This window comes from Ahaetulla prasina, chromosome 4 (genome assembly GCF_028640845.1).
Source record: "Ahaetulla prasina isolate Xishuangbanna chromosome 4, ASM2864084v1, whole genome shotgun sequence".
NCBI lineage: Eukaryota > Metazoa > Chordata > Lepidosauria > Squamata > Colubridae > Ahaetulla > Ahaetulla prasina.
Window position 1 is genome coordinate 44,485,762 of NC_080542.1, and position 25,332 is coordinate 44,511,093.

Consider the following 25,332-nt stretch of genomic DNA (forward strand, 5'->3'; position numbering starts at 1 on the left):
AACATATGCAAATATATTTCATTAGTCTGATTGATTTTTATGTCATGGAACCCTTTCAGAACTGGTTATGTGAAAATAGAGACCTTAGATGCCACAGTCATTATAGTTTTTCCTCTTCCTTTCCTGAGAAATATTTATATAGTGCACACACCATCCAACTCCCAGTAATTCTGGTTGCTTACCCTGGGCAAATCCTTTATATGCCATTCCCCAGAATTAAACTTTGAATTTTAAATCTAGAATCATGTATTTAATTATGTTTTAAGGCTCATTCCTACATTCTGGCAAATTTATAATTTTTTTTGGAATTTTTTTTTTATTTTCAAACAAACCACATACAAAATATCTTTTTTGAACAAAATATCAGCCATGTATATAATCACATCAAATTCAGTTTTCCCCCACCTTCTTATATATTTTATCGATTTATTTCCCTTCCCCTCTTTTTAATTTTCCTATTTATGCTCTTAAAAAAAGTAATTCTAGTCTAACCTCCATCCTGAATTTTAAATCTTTAATCAAATATATCCTTTTTTAAATTTCCCTTCTTTATCTCTTCCCATTTATATTAAAACCCTATATTTCCATTTACAAATTTCTTTCTTTTCAATCTCTATAACATCAACATCAATCATCTCTTTACATTTCAATAGGCATTTTTAAAGTTATTATTATCTTGTAAAAAAAGATAGAAAACAAGCTAACATTAATTATTTCAGAAAATCTCATCTTTATATACTCTCATCTCTTTAATATTTCACTTGTAATCTATATTAATTCCCTTTTTATTTTTTCTTAAGATTCCTTGCTTTCTTCGCTTATTTTATATTTCTATCACCTGCTTATCTCCATAACATCAGTATGAACCAACTCTTTAGATATCAATGAAGATTTTAAAGTTGTTATTCTTAATCTTGTAAAGAAAGTAAAAAATAAAAGCATTTCCCTTGTTTCAAAAAATCTCATGCTTATATATTCTCATCTCATTAATATTTCCATCTTAATCTATTACAATTCCATTTTTATTTTCCCTTAAGATTCCATGCTTTCTTTGCTTATTCTATATTTCTATTGATTCTCTTTTTTCCCTCTTCTCCCATTTTTTATTTCTCTCTATTAACCCCTATATAATTCTTAAGTTTATATTTTAACATCATAAGTTCTTTGTTCGTTGTCAGTTCTGGAGCAGCTCTTTTTTTCCCCTAAGTCTTATTTTCCATCCAATCTTCTAGTTGTTTCTTTTATTTCTTGCTTAAAAATCATGTCTGTGTTTCTCTTCATTTCGGTTGTTCTCTGTTTCATTCTTTGAAGTTATAGCTCTTATTCTTGTCACAGTCGAACAGTTTGTTGACACTCCTTTCTCACCAATCTTATCACTGCCATAAAAAGATTTTCAACAATGGCCAGAGTTCTTGTAGTTTCCTCTCCCCCCTTTAGGTGTCATTTTGCAATCCACAATTCTAATCCACAATTAACAAAAGTATCCATTTTGTTTCCTTGACTTAGAGCCGCATCTTGTTTTATTTTAGTTTATTTTTTATTTTTTCCAATTAGTCCCATTTAAAGTCCAATAGATTTAAGTTTAAAATTTATTTAGTTCCAGTCCATAGAGGAAAAAGAAAATTGCTGTTATTCCACCAAATTACTATTTTAAGTCCTCAATTTTTCCTTTTTTCCTTTTTGTGATCTTTAATAAATTTTAAAAGCTTCCAAATTTTAAAAGCTTCCAAATTCCAAATAAAGCTTCCTGGCTTTAGTTAAGGGTTCCTTTTTCCCCATTTTTGTTTGAGGGATTTGTACTTCAATTTAAAAATTCAGGTTTCTGTCAGGTCTTTGCGTATTGCTTCCATTTCTTTTGTTCTATTGCATTAATGGTCCTTATCAATTTAGCCACTATTCCAGAATTTTTAAAAATTTTTTGGCAAGTGTTAATTTTAAATAGTCCTCCGTGAGTTGGTTACCTGGCTTCAATATTTTGTCCAACTCACCGCTTCACTCCAGCACAATCTTATGTGGCTGTCCTGACTTTGGCATCTTTAATGGCTGTGTCTCCTCATCGCAGGGTCGAAGGCAATAAAACCAGTGCTGCTGGGAATTTGCAACTTCCCTGTTCGCTCCGGCTGGTTTCTTCTTTCTTTGCTGTCCCTGCAGGACAGCTATGGTCCATTGTGGACCCCCATAATGATGGGAATTTCGGCGTTCCCCCGGAGCTCCCGGGGGTTGTGGCCGTATCATTGTGGCACTGGCTCGCCTCTCCCACTCTGGCAAGTTCATTGATTGATTTGTATGCTGCCTTTATTATTCTTACAAATAACTCAAGGCAGTGAACATATCCAACACACCTTCTTCCTCCTATTTTCCCCACAACAGCAATCCTATGAGGTGAACTGCAGGACTCACCGAGCTGGATTTCATGGCTAATCCTGATCCTAATTCAGTTTATACAATTCGGTTTATATTGTTGTATAGACTCAGTCATTGTAGTTTTCAAGTTACAGTACAATATTTGGTTTAGCATGTGGTATAAATCCAGTTAATTGAGAGTTAGTAAACCATAGTAACATTACCTGCACAATGATACAACAAAATGAGGGAACTTATCTTAAGTGTAACTGACTAGCACATGGCTGTCAAAATCAAAATATGTAAAGTGTACTATAGGTAATCCTCAACTTATAGTCATTTGTTTAATGACTATTCAAAGTTACATTGATACTGAGAAAGATGATTTATGACCAGTTCTCACACTTATGTCCATTGTAGCATTTCCACAGTCACATGATCATACTTCAGGTGCTTGACAACTGGCATGTATGTATTATAGTTGTGTCAAGGTTCCAAGTAATATATTCCTTCAATGAGAACTCCGAGGCAGGCACATTCCTCAAAGAACATTCATTGGGACGAATCAAATTGGCACAGATTTGGTGGAAAACTGGCTCTAAGTTCCCACTGGTTTTACAACCAATTAAAAGTAAAACTTTGTCACTTCCCCCTAGAATCTCCAGTCACAGGTCCAATCAGCATATAGTCCAGATGCTAGGTGATCTCAGGCTCCACCTTTCGAACATCTTTCGAACATCCTTGATTCCCAAGGGAAAGAATTTTATTTTGGCTACAACACCCCAGCTACACCCCCTTTTCTGGCCCCTTCGCTCCAGGCTGTGTCAGCCCTGAAGCAATGTGAAAAGTAACCTCCTTAGAAGAAAGCTACAGAAAAGAAAATGGCCACAGGTAGGCTTGTAGCATCCCTGGGTCCTGGGATTATCACTTGCAACCTTTCCAGGATGTTTCTGACAAGCAATGGGGGAGCCAGATTCCCTTAACAACTGCATGGTTCACTTAACCGATGTAGTGATTCATTTAATAATAGCAAAAAACATGTAAAATAGGAGATGATCGGGGGTGAAATGCTCCTGGTTTGGACCGGATCGCTTGATCCAGTAGTGATGGCAGAGGGTGGTTCGGAGAACCGGTAGCAAAATCCTGCCCTTTCCCATGCCCAGCTGACCCCCCCAATCATCAGAGTTTTGTTTTTTTTTACTTTTAAAAGCATTTTTTCTTTGGCCGAAAAATGCTTTTAAAAGTAAAAAAAAAAGCCTCTGATAATCGTGCGGTTCAACTGGGATCATCAGAACCTTTTAAAAGCATTTTTTCTACAATCTCTTCGGCCAAAGAGGCTATAAAAATGCTTTTTAAGGGTTCTGGCAATCAGGCAGCTGATAGGTGACCTTGGTGTCCCTCACCCTTTCACACAGCAGTTGAAATGGCAGGCCTTGTTTGTGGGTTTGATTAAATATTAGCTTTAGCTTGTAACCCTTTCTCTTGTTTACAGATGGTGTCATATTCTACTGTTCTGATGGCCATCAGCAAGGTAGTATTCCAACATTTCTCTGTATACCTCCTCTGAATTTTGTCATTCTACCCTTTGCAGGCTTGGCTCATATAGAGGGCACCAGTGTATATTCAGATCCCCCAGAAACCTGTTCAGATATGACATCAGGTGTGCAATTTAGCAGATTTTGTGAGCCAGGGAGAAGTGTTAGTTTTCCTTAGAGCCTTGCAGCAAATACTAACCCATATGACTGAGTGCAACATTTTACCATTGTTTCTATTATTCATGCTTGAAAATATAGTACCATGAATATTGGTTCTATATGTGTGCTTTGGCAAGTTTCGTAAAACAAGAAAAAGAGGAAGATTTAAAGGTATAAGATGATTGTCGGCAACCTGCGGCTCCAGAGCCGCGTGCAACTCTTTTGTCCCGTACTGTGGCTCCCTGTCAGCTGAACCCACCACTTGCTGGCCCCACCCTTTGCCCTCCCCTCCCAGTCACTCCTTGCCTGAGAAGGTAAGGGCGGCGGTGGCAGATGGATATTAGTTCCATATTCCAGAGCAGGAGAAGCCCCCTGTACTTGCCTCTTCTTCAGCCCTTTTTGGTGCTGTGTGCGCCTCGGTTGCTCAGGGAGACATGCACTTTCTCCATCAGCTGCAGCTGGGCTGGGCCAATGTCTCAGGGTGGAGAGAAAGTCATGTGTCTCCGTGAGTGACTGAGGTGCGCACAGCACCAAGGACCAGAAGCAGAGGCCAGTACAGGGGTGCTTCTCTCCCACTCTGGAATAGCTTTATTTATCTGGGAGCCTGATACGATCTTGATTTAAATCATTCTAAAAAGCAACCAAAGAAGAAGGAAGAACAACCTCATCAGCAACAACAAAAACCTCAACCCTTGCCTGTTTTGGGAAATGGTTCAAGAGGGAACACACACAGACACACAGACACACACAAAAGAGAGAGATGAGAGAGATGACAGGGAGATAGAGACAAGGAGAAAGACACAAGGAGAAAGACAGAGAGAGATGAGAGAGAGAAAGGGAGAGGGAGAAAGAGAAAGAGAGAGATGAGAGGGAGAGAGACAGGGAGATGAGAGAGAGAGAAAGACAGACAAAGTGGGAGAAAGAAAGAGAGAGAGACAGAAAAGAGAGAGACACAGAGCGAGAGAGAGATACCTGTTTCCTAGAGAAAAGAAAAATACTGAGAGCCACAAAACCTGGGTAGGCGTGACTGAGGTCTTCGTCATGTGACTGGGAGTGACAAATCCGAGTTGGCCACACCCACCCAGGTTTTGTGGCTCCTGGTGTTTTCTGTGGGAAATGGGTCCAAATGGCTCTTCGAGTGTTTAAGGTTACCGACCCCTGGTATAAGATCTTATTCACTTGGCAGCATTGCCTAATTGTCATCTGCTTTTTAGACCTGACTTCAACAAACTTTTTCTATCCTTATCCATTTAACAAAGAAACAAATACTGTAAATATGCATTTCACTAAAAAAAAATCATAACATATGCAAATATATTTCATTAGTCTGATTGATTTTTATGTCATGGAACCCTTTCAGAACTGGTTATGTGAAAATAGAGACCTTAGATGCCACAGTCATTATAGTTTTTCCTCTTCCTTTCCTGAGAAATATTTATATAGTGCACACACCATCCAACTCCCAGTAATTCTGGTTGCTTACCCTGGGCAAATCCTTTATATGCCATTCCCCAGAATTAAACTTTGAATTTTAAATCTAGAATCATGTATTTAATTATGTTTTAAGGCTCATTCCTACATTCTGGCAAATTTATAATTTTTTTTGGAATTTTTTTTTTATTTTCAAACAAACCACATACAAAATATCTTTTTTGAACAAAATATCAGCCATGTATATAATCACATCAAATTCAGTTTTCCCCCACCTTCTTATATATTTTATCGATTTATTTCCCTTCCCCTCTTTTTAATTTTCCTATTTGCGTTGCTCTTAAAAAAAAGTAATTCTAGTCTAACCCTCCATCCTGAATTTAAATCTTTAATCAAATATATCCTTTTTTAAATTTCCCTTCTTTATCTCTTCCCATTTATATTAAAACCCTATATTTCCATTTACAAATTTCTTTCTTTTCAATCTCTATAACATCAACATCAATCATCTCTTTACATTTCAATAGGCATTTTTAAAGTTATTATTATCTTGTAAAAAAAGACCTAGAAAACAAGTTAACATTCATTATTTCAGAAAATCTCATCTTTATATACTTTCATCTCTTTATAAACTTTCACTCTTAATCTATATTAATTCCCTTTTTATTTTTTCTTAAGATTCCTTGCTTTCTTTGCTTGTCCTGTATTTCTATCAGTCTCCATAACATCAGTATAAATCAACTCTTTACATATCAATGAGGATTTTAAATTTGTTATTCTTAATCTTGTAAAGAAAGTAAAAAAGAAAAGAAAGAAAGCATTTCCCTTATTTCAAGAGGTCTCATGCTTATATATTCTTATCTCATTAATATTTCCAACTTAATCTATTTCAATTTCATTTTTATTTTCAAACAAACCACATACAAAATATCTTTTTTGAACAAAATATCAGCCATGTATATAATCACATCAAATTCAGTTTTCCCCCACCTTCTTATATATTTTATCGATTTATTTCCCTTCCCCTCTTTTTAATTTTCCTATTTGCGTTGCTCTTAAAAAAAAGTAATTCTAGTCTAACCCTCCATCCTGAATTTAAATCTTTAATCAAATATATCCTTTTTTAAATTTCCCTTCTTTATCTCTTCCCATTTATATTAAAACCCTATATTTCCATTTACAAATTTCTTTCTTTTCAATCTCTATAACATCAACATCAATCATCTCTTTACATTTCAATAGGCATTTTTAAAGTTATTATTATCTTGTAAAAAAAGATAGAAAACAAGCTAACATTAATTATTTCAGAAAATCTCATCTTTATATACTCTCATCTCTTTAATATTTCACTTGTAATCTATATTAATTCCCTTTTTATTTTTTCTTAAGATTCCTTGCTTTCTTCGCTTATTTTATATTTCTATCACCTGCCTATCTCCATAACATCAGTATGAACCAACTCTTTAGATATCAATGAAGATTTTAAAGTTGTTATTCTTAATCTTGTAAAGAAAGTAAAAAATAAAAGCATTTCCCTTGTTTCAAAAAATCTCATGCTTATATATTCTCATCTCATTAATATTTCCATCTTAATCTATTACAATTCCATTTTTATTTTCCCTTAAGATTCCATGCTTTCTTTGCTTATTCTATATTTCTATTGATTCTCTTTTTTCCCTCTTCTCCCATTTTTTATTTCTCTCTATTAACCCCTATATAATTCTTAAGTTTATATTTTAACATCATAAGTTCTTTGTTCGTTGTCAGTTCTGGAGCAGCTCTTTTTTTCCCCTAAGTCTTATTTTCCATCCAATCTTCTAGTTGTTTCTTTTATTTCTTGCTTAAAAATCATGTCTGTGTTTCTCTTCATTTCGGTTGTTCTCTGTTTCATTCTTTGAAGTTATAGCTCTTATTCTTGTCACAGTCGAACAGTTTGTTGACACTCCTTTCTCACCAATCTTATCACTGCCATAAAAAGATTTTCAACAATGGCCAGAGTTCTTGTAGTTTCCTCTCCCCCCTTTAGGTGTCATTTTGCAATCCACAATTCTAATCCACAATTAACAAAAGTATCCATTTTGTTTCCTTGACTTAGAGCCGCATCTTGTTTTATTTTAGTTTATTTTTTATTTTTTCCAATTAGTCCCATTTAAAGTCCAATAGATTTAAGTTTAAAATTTATTTAGTTCCAGTCCATAGAGGAAAAAGAAAATTGCTGTTATTCCACCAAATTACTATTTTAAGTCCTCAATTTTTCCTTTTTTCCTTTTTGTGATCTTTAATAAATTTTAAAAGCTTCCAAATTTTAAAAGCTTCCAAATTCCAAATAAAGCTTCCTGGCTTTAGTTAAGGGTTCCTTTTTCCCCATTTTTGTTTGAGGGATTTGTACTTCAATTTAAAAATTCAGGTTTCTGTCAGGTCTTTGCGTATTGCTTCCATTTCTTTTGTTCTATTGCATTAATGGTCCTTATCAATTTAGCCACTATTCCAGAATTTTTAAAAATTTTTTGGCAAGTGTTAATTTTAAATAGTCCTCCGTGAGTTGGTTACCTGGCTTCAATATTTTGTCCAACATTCCAGCAAGTCTTATGTGGCCGTCCTGACTTTGGCAGCTTGTAATGGCTGTGTGTCCTCATTGCTGGGTCGAAGGCTAAAAGGCTGGTGCTGCAGGAAATTTGCAACTTCCTTGTTCGCTCCGGCAGTTCCTTCTTTCTTCGCTGTCCCTGCAGGACAGCTATGGTCCATTGTGGACCCCCATAACGATGGGGATATCGGCGCTCCCCCCGGAGCTCCCGGGGTTTGTGACCGTATCATTGTGACACTGGCTACGCCTCTCCCACTCTGGCAAGTTCATTGATTGATTTGTATGCTGCCTTTATTATTCTTACAAATAACTCAAGGCAGTGAACATATCCAACACACCTTCTTCCTCCTATTTTCCCCACAACAGCAATCCTATGAGGTGAACTGCAGGACTCACCGAGCTGGATTTCATGGCTAATCCTGATCCTAATTCAGTTTATACAATTCGGTTTATATTGTTGTATAGACTCAGTCATTGTAGTTTTCAAGTTACAGTACAATATTTGGTTTAGCATGTGGTATAAATCCAGTTAATTGAGAGTTAGTAAACCATAGTAACATTACCTGCACAATGATACAACAAAATGAGGGAACTTATCTTAAGTGTAACTGACTAGCACATGGCTGTCAAAATCAAAATATGTAAAGTGTACTATAGGTAATCCTCAACTTATAGTCATTTGTTTAATGACTATTCAAAGTTACATTGATACTGAGAAAGATGATTTATGACCAGTTCTCACACTTATGTCCATTGTAGCATTTCCACAGTCACATGATCATACTTCAGGTGCTTGACAACTGGCATGTATGTATTATAGTTGTGTCAAGGTTCCAAGTAATATATTCCTTCAATGAGAACTCCGAGGCAGGCACATTCCTCAAAGAACATTCATTGGGACGAATCAAATTGGCACAGATTTGGTGGAAAACTGGCTCTAAGTTCCCACTGGTTTTACAACCAATTAAAAGTAAAACTTTGTCACTTCCCCCTAGAATCTCCAGTCACAGGTCCAATCAGCATATAGTCCAGATGCTAGGTGATCTCAGGCTCCACCTTTAGAACATCTTTCGAACATCCTTGATTCCCAAGGGAAAGAATTTTATTTTGGCTACAACACCCCAGCTACACCCCCTTTTCTGGCCCCTTCGCTCCAGGCTGTGTCAGCCCTGAAGCAATGTGAAAAGTAACCTCCTTAGAAGAAAGCTACAGAAAAGAAAATGGCCACAGGTAGGCTTGTAGCATCCCTGGGTCCTGGGATTATCACTTGCAACCTTTCCAGGATGTTTCTGACAAGCAATGGGGGAGCCAGATTCCCTTAACAACTGCATGGTTCACTTAACCGATGTAGTGATTCATTTAATAATAGCAAAAAACATGTAAAATAGGAGATGATCGGGGGTGAAATGCTCCTGGTTTGGACCGGATCGCTTGATCCAGTAGTGATGGCAGAGGGTGGTTCGGAGAACCGGTAGCAAAAATCCCTGCCCCTTTACCATGCCCAGCTGAGCCCCGCAATCATCAGAGTTTTGTTTTTTTTTACTTTTAAAAGCATTTTTTCTTTGGCCGAAAAATGCTTTTAAAAGTAAAAAAAAAAGCCTCTGATAATCGTGCGGTTCAACTGGGATCATCAGAACCTTTTAAAAGCATTTTTTCTACAATCTCTTCGGCCAAAGAGGCTATAAAAATGCTTTTAAAGGGTTCTGGCAATCAGGCAGCTGGGATCATCAGAACCTTTAAAACCATTTTTTCTACAACCTGTTTTTAAAAGGCTCCTCTGGCAATCCCAGCTGAGTTGCCTGATCCTCAGAGGCTTTTAAAAGCATTTTTTTACAATCTCTTCGGCTTTAAAAAGTAAAAAAAAAAAAGAGTTGGCCCCACCCACCCAGTTACATTACCCTCCACCAAGCCACGCCCACAGAACCGGTAGTAACAAATTTTACATTTCACCCCTGGACATGATTGATTTAAAAACAGCCTTGCTGAGCAATGAAAATTTTGGGTTCACTTATAGTTGTAAATTAAGGACTGCCTCTATATTTCCTCCAGGATTTATTTTCAGAATTTCTAATCTGGTAGTTAGCACCTAATTTAAAATTTTGCATTGAAGTCTGGATGCAAGACTTGGTTTAAATGACTAGTCTCCTTCCCCTCTTGCCTGGAATCATCCATTTTGCAGGAAGATTTAAAATCAGATGTGGCTGGAGTTTTAAAATCTATGCCAGGTAGAGTGAATTAAAAAAAAAGGTAAAGATTCAGGAGGTGGTAATTATCTTCCAATTTTTAGACTGGACTGCATCTCCATGTAAGAAGGTAATACTTGGTGATATTTTGTTAAATCAGAAAACATACTTCCATTGGAGACTTAATTGTAAAATATAAAGTATGAGACATTTTGATGAAACATAATGGGAAGATAATTATCTATTAATAACGTTTGGTATAAGGCTCTGGAAACATCAAAGTGCTTTAGTAAAAATGGTAGGAAACATTAACCTTGCAAGATTCATGTCCATGTCTGCCTTAATTTTTGTGTTACTTTTAATGTTTTTGTGGTCCCTGTTTTAGTTTGATGACTTCTCCCGAGATCTCTGTGTCCAATCATTACTCGAAATCATGGACATGTTCTGTGACCGTCTCAGGTAGGGAATGAATTGTATGTTTAGGTGCATATGTGTTGAACGTAGATGAGACACTGGTATTATCAGGCAGTAGCTTATCAAATGCCTGCTGGTTGCTAGGATCAGTCTTTTAAATTATGACATTACAGTTGCAAAATGTATTTATGTATGAGTATTTGCACTGAGCTCAGTTCCCAGATGGTGTGGCCTCTTTGGTCCTTTCTATTCACAGTGTAAACTCTTGATAAAACTCACTATCTCAAAAGCAAAATCCTTTTTGCAATCTTGGAAGCCAAGTGATTCTTAGAGAAAGAATCATTGTTAACAAAAAGAACCAAACTTCTTAAAAAAAGAGAGAGAGAACAAAGGACCTCAAAAGAAGAAGATTGAAACACTGTAAAAACTGAAAATGGATCTTATGAATATAAGCACAGTGAGATAAAATGATACATTTAATGAGGGTGCTAGGATCATTGATAACGTTACATAGTTTGGGTAATAAAATGTCTGCAAGAAAACAAGCAAGTTCAGAGAGCACCAAGGACCTCTCATGTCAACCCTGAGTTACAAATATTCTCCTTTATTAGTGATACATTCAGTATCCTGGTAAATGAATTGCACCTAAGTAGACAGTGCAATTTCTGCTTAGTTGCCATAATCTGAGCAAGAGATTTCTTAAGTTTTAAAATAAGGCCATATATTTCAGATCACTCAAATTCTATTAATAATTGCAGTCATATATTCTTGTAACTTTTCAAAAATTCTTTGATAGACCATTGAAATTCCAATACAAATAAATGGAATTCATAACTCTAAAAATCATGTACTTCTAACACATGAATCCCAAAACAATATTTACTCATTATTAAGGCACATATATATCTGAGAACATACAGTGAGACTCACTTTACCCCTGACTTCCTCAAGCACATTCTTGATCAATCTGAGAGGTTGTGATAGCAAATCTGAATAGGAGGAAGCTACATAGCTAGTCAGGTCCAATCTTCAAGCATTGTGAAGCCACTAACTTACCTGGGATAACTGACTATGGTTTCAGCAATCTATATATTCAACAATTGACTAAACTAAAAAAAACATAAAGAAAACAAAAAAGAGGAGGAAGAAAAATACTTTACTATGATCTATATGTGAAGAGAAGCATTTGGATTTTTAAAAAGCCAGACAATTAGCAACTGAATATATATAGAATTATCATGTATGCTAATATCTTCGACCTCGTTTTCAATATTCCTGGGAGAACCACAATTGTTAGATAATTGTTAGATATATTTTTTTTTACTTTATTTATCTTTGATTTCAAAAAATTAAAACTCTGTAAATATCTTACCTTTCTAAATTCAGATTAAATGTGTTATATAGAGGTAACAGGTGAGGGTGCTGGAGTGGGTTGAAATGTGAGGAAACAGAAATTTTCTCTTCCTATAAGAAAATAGAAACAATGAATATTAAATTGTTACCAGAACACTGATAAACACCTGTTACAGGCAGATACAAAGCCTAATACTTAATCCTCTCTCTGCTTAATTCAATGTTCTGCTTTTTAATTTGATCAGAACCCTTCAGCTCCGAGATTATTGCTGCTTGTTGAAAAAGTACTTGTCCCGTCAACAAGATGTCCCCATCTGCTTTTTGGGCCCAGTTATGTTAATCACTGAATGATTGAATATTTTCTCTTTTTAATTTGTTTAAAGACATGAATTGTAATGAAAGCGCACTGTGGTTCCACATTATGCAAGATGTTTGATGTCACTACTTTGATAACCCTGGTTGATAATATAAATCGCCTGATATTTTACTCTTTCTTGAGAAATCCCCAAAAGAAAGCAATGGACAGGAAGTTGGTTAGAAAAATCAAAGTAATAATGTTTTGCATTATATTACATTTTGGGGTATTCAGATTACACCTATGCTGTAGCAATCCTATGCTAACGTTGCAGATGGAAGGCTAAGATTAAGCACTCATGCAATTTCACCACAGAAGTAAAATTTGAAATGTGCATTTTCTAATTGGCAAGTTATTCTCATAATAGGGTACTTACAAGTCTTTATGGTTTAAGCTACTGAGTTTAACATAGTGCATGTACTCTTGCACCATTTTGCTCTACTGCTTTCACTAGTGGGCTCATCATTTCCATAAAGGGAGTTTACTCTTGCTAAACTATAACTGTGCTGTAGCTACAGGAAAGTATGTCCATGACTAAACTTGATTGGACTCAATAGCCAGAAGACCTAATGCAGCAATATGACCTTTCAAGAATGGGCAGTGGCTATGAAACTGGGAAGTCAGTAGTGGGCAGGCAAGTGGAAAGAAGGTTACAAAAATCATTGGAGCTTTCAGAAATAAGATCTGTCATTTCTCCTTCAAAGTTGAGATTTTTCTGGCCACCATGACAATTGAATAATGATGAGAACCAGAGCTTTCTTTCAGGTTCCTCTTCCTATTGTCTCATATATTTTCTCTTTCTTTTCATCATAGCCCATGTTCAAGTGGGGGAAGTCTTTCTCTGATACTTTTTGTGAGATTTCGCATTTCTCCCACACCTCTCCAAAGAAGCTAGGATTACATTTATGTTTCTAAAGATCATGGAAATTCTGCAGTAAATGTCTGCATGCCAAGCAAAATAGTCTTTTTGTTAGATATGACTTATTTTGTCCCTTATTCTACTTGCAGCTGCCATGGTAAGGCAGAAGAATGTATTGGCCTCTGTCGTGCCCTAATGAGTGTTCTCATTTGGATGCTGCGGTGTGCTGCCTTCTATACAGAAAAGCTGAAAGAACTGCTGGAACAGGGGGCTGCAGAGAACCAGCTCAACATGTGCTTGGAGCGTCTGGTGAAAATCCTGGGGAGCACCAAAAATCGGGCCCTGATTCATATTGCCAAGCTGGAAGATACATGTATGTGGCCAGTGTTCATATGGAAGAGATATTTTTTTAAATTATGAAAAGAGCAACATACTGCAGATTTTAATACAAAACATTTAGTCTCTAGGCTTCAGACTCACTTGAATTAAATTGATGATAGAAGTATTTTATTGAGGTTCCTTATAAAGCACAAGTTTCTTAGTGATCCTCATTGTTTTGTTGTTTTTGGTGGTGGATCCACAAAACTTTATAAACTTAACAATTGTTCCCACCCATTCCCTGAAATTCAAGGAAGCAATAGCACACTTAATCTAGGTGCACATGCTTGGTTAGGTTAAGATGAACTTTGGATAGCAGCTGCAGATGAGTAGACTGAATTGATAGAAAACATATCTTTATACCCTTCTTTTAAATCCAGCAAAATTGCATATGCCTACAAATAGGTGAGATTGTTAGTGAAACCAGGAAGACTGGAAGTGTTATCCTTGTCTCTGATCCTGTTCATCACTATTCATTGGTATGAGCAATAAACATATTTAATAAGATTCATACTTATTACAGAGCCTTTTTTCCACCCAGGTTGCAATCTGCCAAATTTCAAGCCGTTTTCTAACTGCTTGTGTGTGAGAAACTGAGTGTGTATAAAAGGTAAAGGTTCCCCTCACACATATGTGCTAGTCGTTCCTGACTCTAGGGGGCGGTACTCATCTCTGTTTCAAAGCCGAAGAGCCAGCGCTGTCCGAAGACATCTCCATGGTCATGTGGCTGGCATGACTAAATGCCAAAGGTGCACAGAATGCTGGTACCTTCCCACCAAGCTGGTCCCTATTTTTCTACTTGCATTTTTTATGTGCTTTCAAACTGCTAGGTTGACAGAAGCTGGGAGCTCACCCCGTTATGCGGCACTAGGGATTCGAACCGCTGAACTTCCGACCTTTCGATCGACAAGCTCAGTGTCTGAGCCACTGCGTCCCTATGAGTGTGTGTGTGGTGTAATTTTCTAGAAGAAAAATAAATGAGATATATTTTGGGTTGTTGGACAAACTATGTGATTAAAATGTAACCTTTATGGTGTTTTTTTTTTAGCTTCCTGGAGTGCAATTGAACAGTCCCTTGCCAAATTGGGAGACAACGTAGGACATATTAACAATAATCAGTTACGGAATCAATTGGAGGAGTGCATTAATCTTGTCAAAAGGTGAGCAAACAACAGCCACAGGTTAAGGAATAAATAGTTTTATTCTCCATATGCAAGTAAAATTAAACCAGTCTCTTCTTTCTTTGTGTCACAATTCTGTACAGTATCCCTACCATGCTCTCAATTCATTCAGAACAGCTAAACAAAACAGGCTTCCCCACCATACATGCTGTGGTGCTGCTAGAAGGAACCATGAATCTGACTGGAGAACCGCAGCCTTTAGTCGAACAACTGGTGATGGTGAAAAGGATGCAGGTATGGATGGATCATAGAGGAATTTTCAGTATCTCTGTATTTGTCTTTCTGTTTGGCCTTCTATAGAGAAAATATCTCTATAGATATTTTTTGCCTTTGCAGAGCCAGGGTGAGTATGGCCTGCATGGGCTGTATCCAGCCCCCGGGCCGCCAATTTGACAGGCCTGATGTAGTACGGGTTGAACCCAACCAAATGGCTCGTCATCAAATAGTGTGAGCCTATTGTTTCATTTTGTTCAACAATATGCAGCAGCTAAATCTGTGAAAAGCCAGATATATGATCTAGCCATAGTTTTCTATATGCAGAACATATACATATGATGGAATATCATGTTAGGACATTTTACCGGTATTCATTCTGAGCTGGTAACAGCCCAATATTATTTTACTATATAACAACTATCTAGAATAGAGTGACCTACCTTTTTGAATGGGGCTATAGTGACATAAAAGGAATTATTTAGGGAATTTCCTGGTAGATAGGCTAGTGAGTTAGACCATGACACAATCATGTATCTCTATGTCTCCATATCTGGTATCTCAAACCCCCAATCTCCTTTCCAGAAATGGAGACATATTAGATACTTGACCTTGATCTTCCTTTTTTTTTGAAGTTACCTTCCTTCGAGCAAATTAGGATTCCTGATATAAGAACCTTGGCTACTACTTATTGTTGATTCTCTTGGGGTTCCATGTTCTGTCTCCTCTTTTTGAAAATAGTGGTGGTATGAAACTTGCAATTTTACCATTTCAGCTGGGATTTTTTTTTTAATGGTAAAGCTTTTCTTTACCTTTTTTGCAAGCATAGCATTGATGACATCCTAAAATTTCAAACATGCCCATCAGCCACAGAGGATAGGGTGCGCAACTTGGGTGTCCTTCTGGATGATCGGCTGTCGTTTGAAGATCATTTGACGGCCGTCTCCAGGAGGGCCTTCCACCAGGTTCGCCTGGTCCGGCAGTTGCGCCCCTTCCTTGATCGGGATGCCTTATGCACGGTCACTCATGCGCTCGTTACCTCTCGCTTGGATTACTGTAATGCTCTCTACATGGGGCTCCCCCTGAAGTGCGCTCGGAGGCTTCAGTTAGTCAGAATGCAGCTGCGGGTGATAGAGGGTGCTACACGTAGCTCCCATGTAACACCGCTCCTGCGCAGACTGCACTGGCTGCCTGTGGCCTTCCGGGTGCACTTTAAGGTGTTGGTTATGACCTTTAAAGCGCTCCATGGCTTAGGACCTGGGTACTTACGGGACCGCCTGCTGTTACCATACGCCTCCCACCGACCCGTACGCTCCCACAGAGAGGGACTTCTCAGGGTGCCGTCCGCCAAACAATGTCGGCTGGCGGCCCCCAGGGGAAGGGCCTTCTCTGTGGGGGGTCCCCCACTCTGGAACGAGCTTCCCCCGAGCTTACGCCAAATTCCTGACCTTCGGACATTTCGTCGCGAACTCAAGACTCACCTTTTTATCCGCGCGGGGCTGGCTTAAATTGGGATTTTAAATTTTAAATTTATTAATTTTAAATGGGGTTTTAGTAGAGTAAATTTTAATCATTGGGCTAATTTAAATAAGTTTTTTAAATGGGATTTTAAATTTGTATATTGTATTGCTGGTTTTTATTATGCCTGTACACCGCCCTGAGTCCTTCGGGAGAAGGGCGGTATAAAAATTAAATAAAATAAATAAATAAATAAATAAATAAATAAATTACTATATAACAACTATCTAGAATAGAGTGACCTACCTTTTTGAATGGGGCTATAGTGACATAAAAGGAATTATTTAGGGAATTTCCTGGTAGATAGGCTAGTGAGTTAGACCATGACACAATCATGTATCTCTATGTCTCCATATCTGGTATCTCAAACCCCCAATCTCCTTTCCAGAAATGGAGACATATTAGATACTTGACCTTGATCTTCCTTTTTTTTTGAAGTTACCTTCCTTCGAGCAAATTAGGATTCCTGATATAAGAACCTTGGCTACTACTTATTGTTGATTCTCTTGGGGTTCCATGTTCTGTCTCCTCTTTTTGAAAATAGTGGTGGTATGAAACTTGCAATTTTACCATTTCAGCTGGGATTTTTTTTTTAATGGTAAAGCTTTTCTTTACCTTTTTTGCAAGCATAGCATTGATGACATCCTAAAATTTCAAACATGCCCATCAGCCACAGAGGTTGGAGACCTGACAGAAATTTTTCCTTTTCCATTTTCCATGGAATGAAAGATGCATAATTGGCTTAGTAAAAAAAGAAAAATGCTTCTCTTTTCAGAAACCCTGTTACATATCACTGGCTACTAAGTAATTGTTGAATTTTTGGCAGCATGAAATTTTGAGAGAGCAGGAATCTGCATTGCTTGGTTGAGGTTGGGGTGAAATTGAATTTCTAGAAAAGCTATGCATAGGCTATACCTTTACATATTTAGTTTATGGTGAAGCCTAGATTATTTTGTATTAAAAGTATTGTCCTTTTGATCAGGCCTGAAGTTTTCTGTTATTTTTTTTCTCTGTTTTTGGTTAGCGTATCCCATCCCCACTCTTTATTCTGGAGATCTGGAAAGCTTGCTTTGTGGGACTGATTGAGTCTCCCGAAGGGACAGAAGAACTGAAATGGACAGCCTTCACTTTCCTCAAGGTAAGGCTAAATGTCAGGGAAAGACAGCTGGGCTTAGCTGCCTTCAGTAGGATTCTGGCTGGAAGGCTGTCATGGAGGAGTGTTCATGATAAACATCTGGTTTTCAAAAAAGATCAGAGAAGACAATAGCTCAGCAGGAGACTATGTGCAAGAAGTCCTTGGTTTAATGCCTGATATTTCCACACACAGAACTGCAAAAATCTATCTATGAAATTTGTAATTATTACAGCCAAATCCAAATTGGATTAAACAATTGTCTGAAGTGATACAAAGCAGTTTTTTTCACTCCTAATAGAATTGTTTAGTCACTTGTCTTTGTTTATTCCAATGGTATGATTTAGGTGAATGGAAGGAATTTAATATGAATTCATTTCTAAAATTTGTATTACTCCTTTACAAATATGGCTTCAAACGCTGTTTGCTTTTTCTACATCTTCTGCAAGCTGTCTTACATTCTCTAGCATTGCACAAACTTGATTAAATATCCAGGGAATCTTATTTGCATTTCAACCCATTCATGCTCATTCAGCTATGGACCTATGTACATCTTTTCTTTGGTTAGTTACTTCTGTGGATTTTTTTTCTTCATTGTAATGGGTAGAAGAAATTCATTGTAGAATGATAGCAGTGTCAGAAGTGCATTCAGATGGCTCTTTAGCTTTCTGTATGAATTATGGATGCATTTGTAGGTTTGTTTTTTGCTTTTTCTGCAACTGAAAAAAAGTTAACTTTTAGAGGAATAAGAATGAAAATGGAGAACGGCTCAAGTACATGACCATTCAGTGCTAGCTTCTAAACCAGAAGGGTCCTTACTTTGATTTCCTATGGCCTTCAGTGGGAATTTAAAAATTCACCGCAAGTAGTCTGTTCAGGTGTCTGACGAAGGATATATTTTTTGTTCCCTGTGAGGAGTAGTATATGGAAGCAAAAAGATGATGGGAAAAGAGATGATATAAAGAGAGAAAGAACATGGGATTAACTTACTTATTTTGGCTGTGACACTATTAATCAATGGCATGAATTCCCCAACATAAGGGGAATTGTTTACTTCTCTTGGCAACTCCAGGTCAAACTGTTCTGGGGACCTTGGTCAGGATCAGCTGTTCCTGGGACAGTATACCAAAGATTAGATATTCTTTTTAAAATATAAGGATATTTACGCACCTATCTAATCCATGTGGAAAACCTTTCTTCAGGTATTTTGGCATAAATTGTGGCAGAAAACTGCAGCCATGTTATTTCTTGATTTCGAACTCTGCATAAATACATGCTTTCAGATATATTCCTCCTCTATGTAGCTGGTGACATTCGTTGCCATACTAGTGACCTGAAGCCCAAGTTATTGTTCTTTCTTCTGGGCTGGTGTCTTTTGGTAGAGTATGGAGAAGTCTGCATTTAGCTGCATAATATGTTTTTGTAATATAAACATAAGCCAGATGGTTATGCCTTTCTTCTTCCTTGCTTTCTTGGTAAACACACCATGACGCTACTAGATTCCCCAAAAGAGACTCAACAAATTGCAACTTAACATTCCCGGCTTGTTCAATAAATCACTACTGCAGCTCAAGGACATCATGTATCCAATTGTCCATGCAGAGATGAATATATTAAACATGAAAAAGACAAACAGATATACACAGGCACAGCCTGTGGACAAATTGGAATATTATGGAATAAAAGATCGGACAGTTAACTTGTGAAACAGCATGAAAATCAGATTAAAAACATCAGAGTTTTCCTTTATTTTTTTGGATCTTCTCCACAATGTCACTGCTTTGTCTTCAAATGCTTATTCATATTCAGCCAATGTCATAGCTAAGCAGAGATATTAAATCTGCCTTTTCTACCTCCATCATATCAGAAGAACTTCAGATTTCTTCCAAGAATATAGACATTTACAATTGCATGGCATATAATAGAGAGCTCTGGTTGAAACTCTCCTGAGGCATTAGCTGAGCTACTTTAATGTCACAAAATGTTTACAAATATTGTCATTTTGCCCAGGCCTTTGGTGAGTAGCCGAAGCTCTCTTTAGATTATGTACACTGTTTTCTTTGTTCCCCATCCAGTTTTGTCATTTTGCCATCTTTACTCTTCATTTGTTGTTGTTGTTGTTTTCTTCTTTTAAATGTTTTTTTTAATAATTTGTAAATCACCCAGAATTGCTGGGAGTCAGGCAGCATATACATTTGATGAAAAAAAAAAGGAACCTTTTTATTTTAGTCTTGATCAGCAAAAGTCCGTTAAGGGTTACCAGAGAAACAACATATCTGTTTTAACCTTGATCACATAAATCAATTTTATATTTCTTCTTTTTACTTCTAACAGTCTTGATCTTTAATCCCTTCAAATAATCTCCTAAAATTTGATTTATTTTCATATTTTTTTGTCCTTCTCACAGAAGGAGCTTTGACAAGCCTCTTTTGCAAATTCAATATAGGAAATTTTGATCTGTTATTTGTATATCCCTTTTAATTACTAAAATATTAGCTGCCTTTTTTATTTGTGTAACACTTTTCCCGTATCATTCTTGTAGCCTGTCATTTTTTAATCCACTTTCACATCTTGTCATATATAACATGTCCTCTTTCATGATATCTTTTAAACATAGTCATGATATCTTTTAAACATAGAGAGGCAGACACTATTAAAATTGATTTCTGAACATTGAATGACTCAAAAATTGTCATTTAGTATGTCCAATATTAAAATATTTTGCATCCTTCTGTATTAGTAAGTCAAATTTAGATATTCTTATCCTTTAGTTGTAATCTTTAATGCCTTTTGATTCCCTCTAATGTACAACCTTCAAGGTTCATCCTATTATGTTTTTTTTAAGAGTTCAAAACACAAGCATTTTCCCAAAGGAAGGATTATTCCAATTATTCCAAAATCTTAATTCAAATCCATTTGGATCTTTAGTCCATTTGTAACTTTCCAAAATCAAAGTTCCAATCACTCTTTTGCTGTTTATTCCAAAGTATTTTTTAAGTCTTTAAACTTGTATTTAAAACATATTTTCCTAAATATTGAAGAAAATTCCCCCAGTGCCATAACAACCTGTCGATTGATGGTTTCCTAATAGCTGTTATCAATAGCAGTTAATAAACAATATCCAAAACTGATTTGGCCAGAGAGAAATTATGAAATTTCTTACTATATTATTTTTTCTTTGTTTTTTATTTTGCTTTCTATTTTTGTTTTCTGTACTTTCTATTTTTTTTATTCTTTTTAGTTTGTATTAGTTTCTATTGTTTTAACTGCAGTTTTTAATAAAATTGCTATGAGGATAATCTTAAAAAATGAACCAATGTTTATGGGAGGAATGGGAATAGATTTATATGGAAGAAACATATGCTAGATGGACACGTAGATCTTTGTATTATTAGGAGGAGAGAGGAGAAAAGATTAGGAACAAATATTCTTAAGTGATTAATTTTATTGTTTTTTTTTTAGATACCACAAGTTTTGGTGAAACTGAAAAAGTATTCTCCAGGGGAAAAGGTAAAAAATATACCAGAGTGACATTTGAGCATTATTTTAATGCTCTGTTTTGTTTCCCATATTTGCTTTTTTAAATCATGGAAAACAGAAACAGATCAACAAACAAACAGAAACAAATCAAAATTTATTAATTAGACTAGTGATGATCATGTAAACTGTGAAAGTGCTCATGTCAGTGACTACAAAAAGTGAAATCCCTATATTAACAAGCAGTATCGTTTTGATTGTCGGTTTGATTATTAGAACAAAAAGGAAACTTAACAGTGAGTTTGTGACTGAGTTGGGATTTAAATCTTTGTGTTTAATTTTATTAAACACAATTAAAAGAAAATTAAATGCTCACTAACAGCTTTTATTTGACTTCTTAAGATTCTCCCTTTTGAAATTGGAAATCATTATAATTGGCTGCTACTTCTGCTCCTCCTCCTCCTTAATACAGTCACAAACTCAGCCTACCCTTTATAATTAAATTCCACTGAAAGCTAGAAACAATTAAAGAGTGTCTTTCCCAAAGCAGCAGTCATTTTTTAATCCAAGGTAATTGCATAAAATATAGATAAAAGTTTACCACATACAAAGGTAAGGGAAAAGAAGCAACCACTTTATACAATTTCACTCTGTATACTACAAACGGAAACAGAAAAAGTTATCAGGGTATCAAATGTGAAAAAAATATTTTTTAACTTCATTAAACATTAAAAATGCATAAAAGTGCTGTCCCGGTGTTTGGAAGCTGTACGGGTCTGGATGGGGAGAAACAGGCTCAAGCTTAATCCCTCCAAGACGGAGTGGCTGTGGATGCCGGCACCCCGATTCAGTCAGCTGCCGCCGCGGCTGGCTGTTGGAGGCGAGTTACTGGCCCCAAAGGATAGGGTGCGCAACTTGGGTGTCCTCCTGGATGATCGGCTGTCGTTTGAAGACCATTTGACGGCCGTCTCCAGGAGGGCCTTCCACCAGGTTCGCCTGGTTCGGCAGTTGCGCCCCTTCCTTGATCGGGATGCCTTATGCACAGTCACTCATGCGCTCGTTACCTCTCGCTTGGATTACTGTAATGCTCTCTACATGGGGCTCCCCTTGAAGTGCGCTCGGAGGCTTCAGTTAGTCCAGAATGCAGCTGCGCGGGTTATAGAGGGAGCTACGCGTAGCTCCCATGTAACACCGCTCCTGCGCAGACTGCACTGGCTGCCTGTGGCCTTCCGGGTGCACTTTAAGGTGTTGGTTATGACCTTTAAATCGCTCCATGGCTTAGGACCTGGGTACTTACGGGACCGCCTGCTGTTACCACACGCCTCCCACCGACCCGTACGCTCCCATAGAGAGGGACTTCTCAGGGTGCCGTCCGCCAAACAATGTCGGCTGGCGGCCCCCAGGGGAAGGGCCTTCTCTGTGGGGGCTCCCACACTCTGGAACGAGCTTCCCCCGGGTTAAGCCAAATACCTGACCTTCGGACATTTCGTCGCGAACTCAAGACTCATCTTTTTATCCGCGCGGGGCTGGCTTAAATTGGGATTTTAATGTTAAATTTATTAATTTTAAACGGGGTTTTTTAGTATGGTAAATTTTAATCACTGGGCTAATTTAAATAAGTTTTTTAAATCATATTTTAAACTTGTATATTGTATTGTCGGTTTTATTATGCCTGTACACCGCCCTGAGTCCTTCAGGAGAAGGGCGGTATAAAAATCAAATAAAATAAATAAAAATAAATAAATAAATAAATATTCCAATTACTCTAAAATATTTAGCAATATATCTTATTGAAATGCATTGTCTCATCTTAAAATTTACAACAAATTGGGGTAGAGTTACCAGGGCTCAATTCCTAGATTTTTAAAGATCTAAGGGAGAATATATTGTACTGTTCTGCTGTTGCAGGATTTTACAGAAGATGTGAATTGTGCCTTTGAATTCCTCCTGAAACTGACACCACTCCTGGATAAAGCTGATCAACGGTGCAAGTAGGTCCTTTTGTGGTAACATCACAAATAGAAGACGTAGAACTTTCTATAGCTAATCCCCGGATTACGAGCATTCATTTAGCGCCCATTCAAAGTTATGGAATAAGTGCCCTCTAGTGTTTATGAGCAAGTCTTGAAATTATGAATGTTGCAGCAGTACAACATTCACCCTATTCCCACTGCTCCCACTCCTCACAACTGCTTCCCTCCCCCATCCTGCCACGCCACTTATCTTAGAAGACCTGTCTCCTCTTTGCCACAGTTTCTTTGCTTTTGAGGGAGAGGAGGGTTGATGGAACCTCCTGGGTGCTGTAATATCGTGTGAGTTCAGGCACCCATCCCATTTTGCAGAGACTTGGTGCCTGAACTCTTGCAAGATCAGGGACCCCAAAAACTTTCATTCTTGGCACAAAAACTGTTTGCTGTGCCTGTCTCATGATCCTCCCCCAACTGCTTTCCGCCACCACCAGGACACTTTTTGGCCAGATAGAGTCCTGGCAGAGACTGGAAGCTTCATCTGTGTGCAAATGGGGCCTTTGAAAACGGAGGGATTCGCTCTGTTTTGAAGTGCCCATAGGCACCTATGAGATCTTTGAAATGGAGCAAATCCTTCCATTTTCAAAGGCCCCATTTGCACGCAGATGAAGCTTCCAGTCTCTGTCAAGTCTCCATGTGGGCAAAAAGTGTCCAGGTGATGGTGGAAAGGAGTTGGGGGATAGGGGGAAGAGTAGAAGACAGGCGCCATAAATATTTTTGCACCCAGGAGCTTCCATCGACTTGACTCTCCCTCAAAGGGAAAGAAACCTTAGCAGAGAGGAGACAGATCTCTGCAAGGTAAGTGAATCCAGCATAGAGAGGGGGAAGCATGAGATATCTTAGTGGGTTGGGGAGGCCTTGAGGCCTGTTCCATCACTAGGCCCCCCATGGCCTTCCCACCCTGAGATACCTCATGTGCACTTAATGAACTGTGTATTCACCAACGCATTAAATTAGCGAATGCATGGGTGAAAGCAGGAAATGATCTCATTCATGGAACAAGATTCACTCTCATTAATCCTTGAGGTACGAATGGAATAGGCAGGTTCCATTACATTCGTGGACTATCTGTACTTAGAATTTCTGTCTCTATGACTATAAGTCTTCAGTGTTGCCAGGAATATGGCAAGTCTGACCTACAAAATATTGGCCATATGTTCATCTTGGCTTTTGTTTTTAAGAGTAAGCCAATACCCATTAGTTTACTGAGAAAAGAGGTAGCCAGATAGGGAAAAAATGCAAGATTAAGATGAGGATAGTATTTAGACATGGTAGTTCAGAGGAGGATTAATAATGGGGAAAGCAGCCCATATTTGGCATTTAGCCCATATTTGGCATTTAGCCCATATTTGGCACATAGGCTAAATCCTGAAAATTAGCCTCTTAAACATGTTATTGTTGTTATCTGTCAGGGTCTGAATAATTGAAAATAGGGATAGGTTTCAGAACAAACTCTGAAATTAATTAACTACTGACGTATGTTTGCTTATCAATATGTTTTCTGTTTATATAGGAAGAGAAGTAGTCTACTGTAAATTGAGTTGTTCAGTTCCTGAGATTTTCTAGTCAGTTTGAGGAAGACATGATGTCTGTTAGGTCTTGGTTTCTGCGTTACATGCAAAGTGAGAAAGAAACAGCACAACTAATAGGAAGTTTTTGTTTATATTTAAATATAATTAGATAGTTGCATTAATAGTTTAGAGAAGCATTTGTTTTATTTCATTTAAAAAATTTTGTATAATACTTCACATTTTAAAAAGTCATGAATCATAGTTTATTATAGATATGTGAAGCAGGTCAGAGGTTGGGTAGGAGCACTAAGATGTCCATTGAATACAGTTTAAGTAACTGCTTTTTTAATTCATTGTGTAATGACAGAATACAGGTAGTCCTGGTTTAGCTGCCATAAATTGGTACTGGCAATTCGATTGCTAAGTGGAAAATCACATGATCACAACACACTTATAGCATTACTTCCCATTCTGTTGTTAAGCACTTCCTGACTGATATATCATGTGACTGAAACTGATTATTTTACTTCCATGTTCTCCATTCTGTTTATTCCAAAAGCACGCAAATATGTTACGCGAGTTGCAAAGTGCCTGAATGGTGATCACATGAATGCAGGACACTGGCGGTCAAAATTGTAAGGATTGGTTGCAAAGCTGTCTTTTGTAGCACTGTCATAAC

At 37.3% G+C, this 25,332-nt stretch overlaps 1 protein-coding gene across 5 annotated transcripts in view; it reads left to right on the forward strand.

Moving 5' to 3' along the window:
• MED24 (mediator complex subunit 24) overlaps positions 1-25,332 on the forward strand; it is an 87,249-nt gene that overhangs the window by 23,073 nt on the left and 38,844 nt on the right. For 4 of the 5 annotated variants that reach the window (XM_058181535.1, XM_058181537.1, XM_058181538.1 and 1 more), the window contains exons 5-11: positions 10,621-10,694; positions 13,366-13,589; positions 14,643-14,754; positions 14,859-15,009; positions 17,531-17,644; positions 21,101-21,148; positions 23,024-23,106. In XM_058181535.1, the coding sequence (XP_058037518.1) occupies positions 10,621-10,694; positions 13,366-13,589; positions 14,643-14,754; positions 14,859-15,009; positions 17,531-17,644; positions 21,101-21,148; positions 23,024-23,106 (806 nt within the window). Of the gene's footprint in view, positions 1-3,835; positions 3,875-10,620; positions 10,695-13,365; positions 13,590-14,642; positions 14,755-14,858; positions 15,010-17,530; positions 17,645-21,100; positions 21,149-23,023; positions 23,107-25,332 lie in introns of all 5 variants that reach the window. The other variant, XM_058181536.1, reaches the window with a different exon arrangement.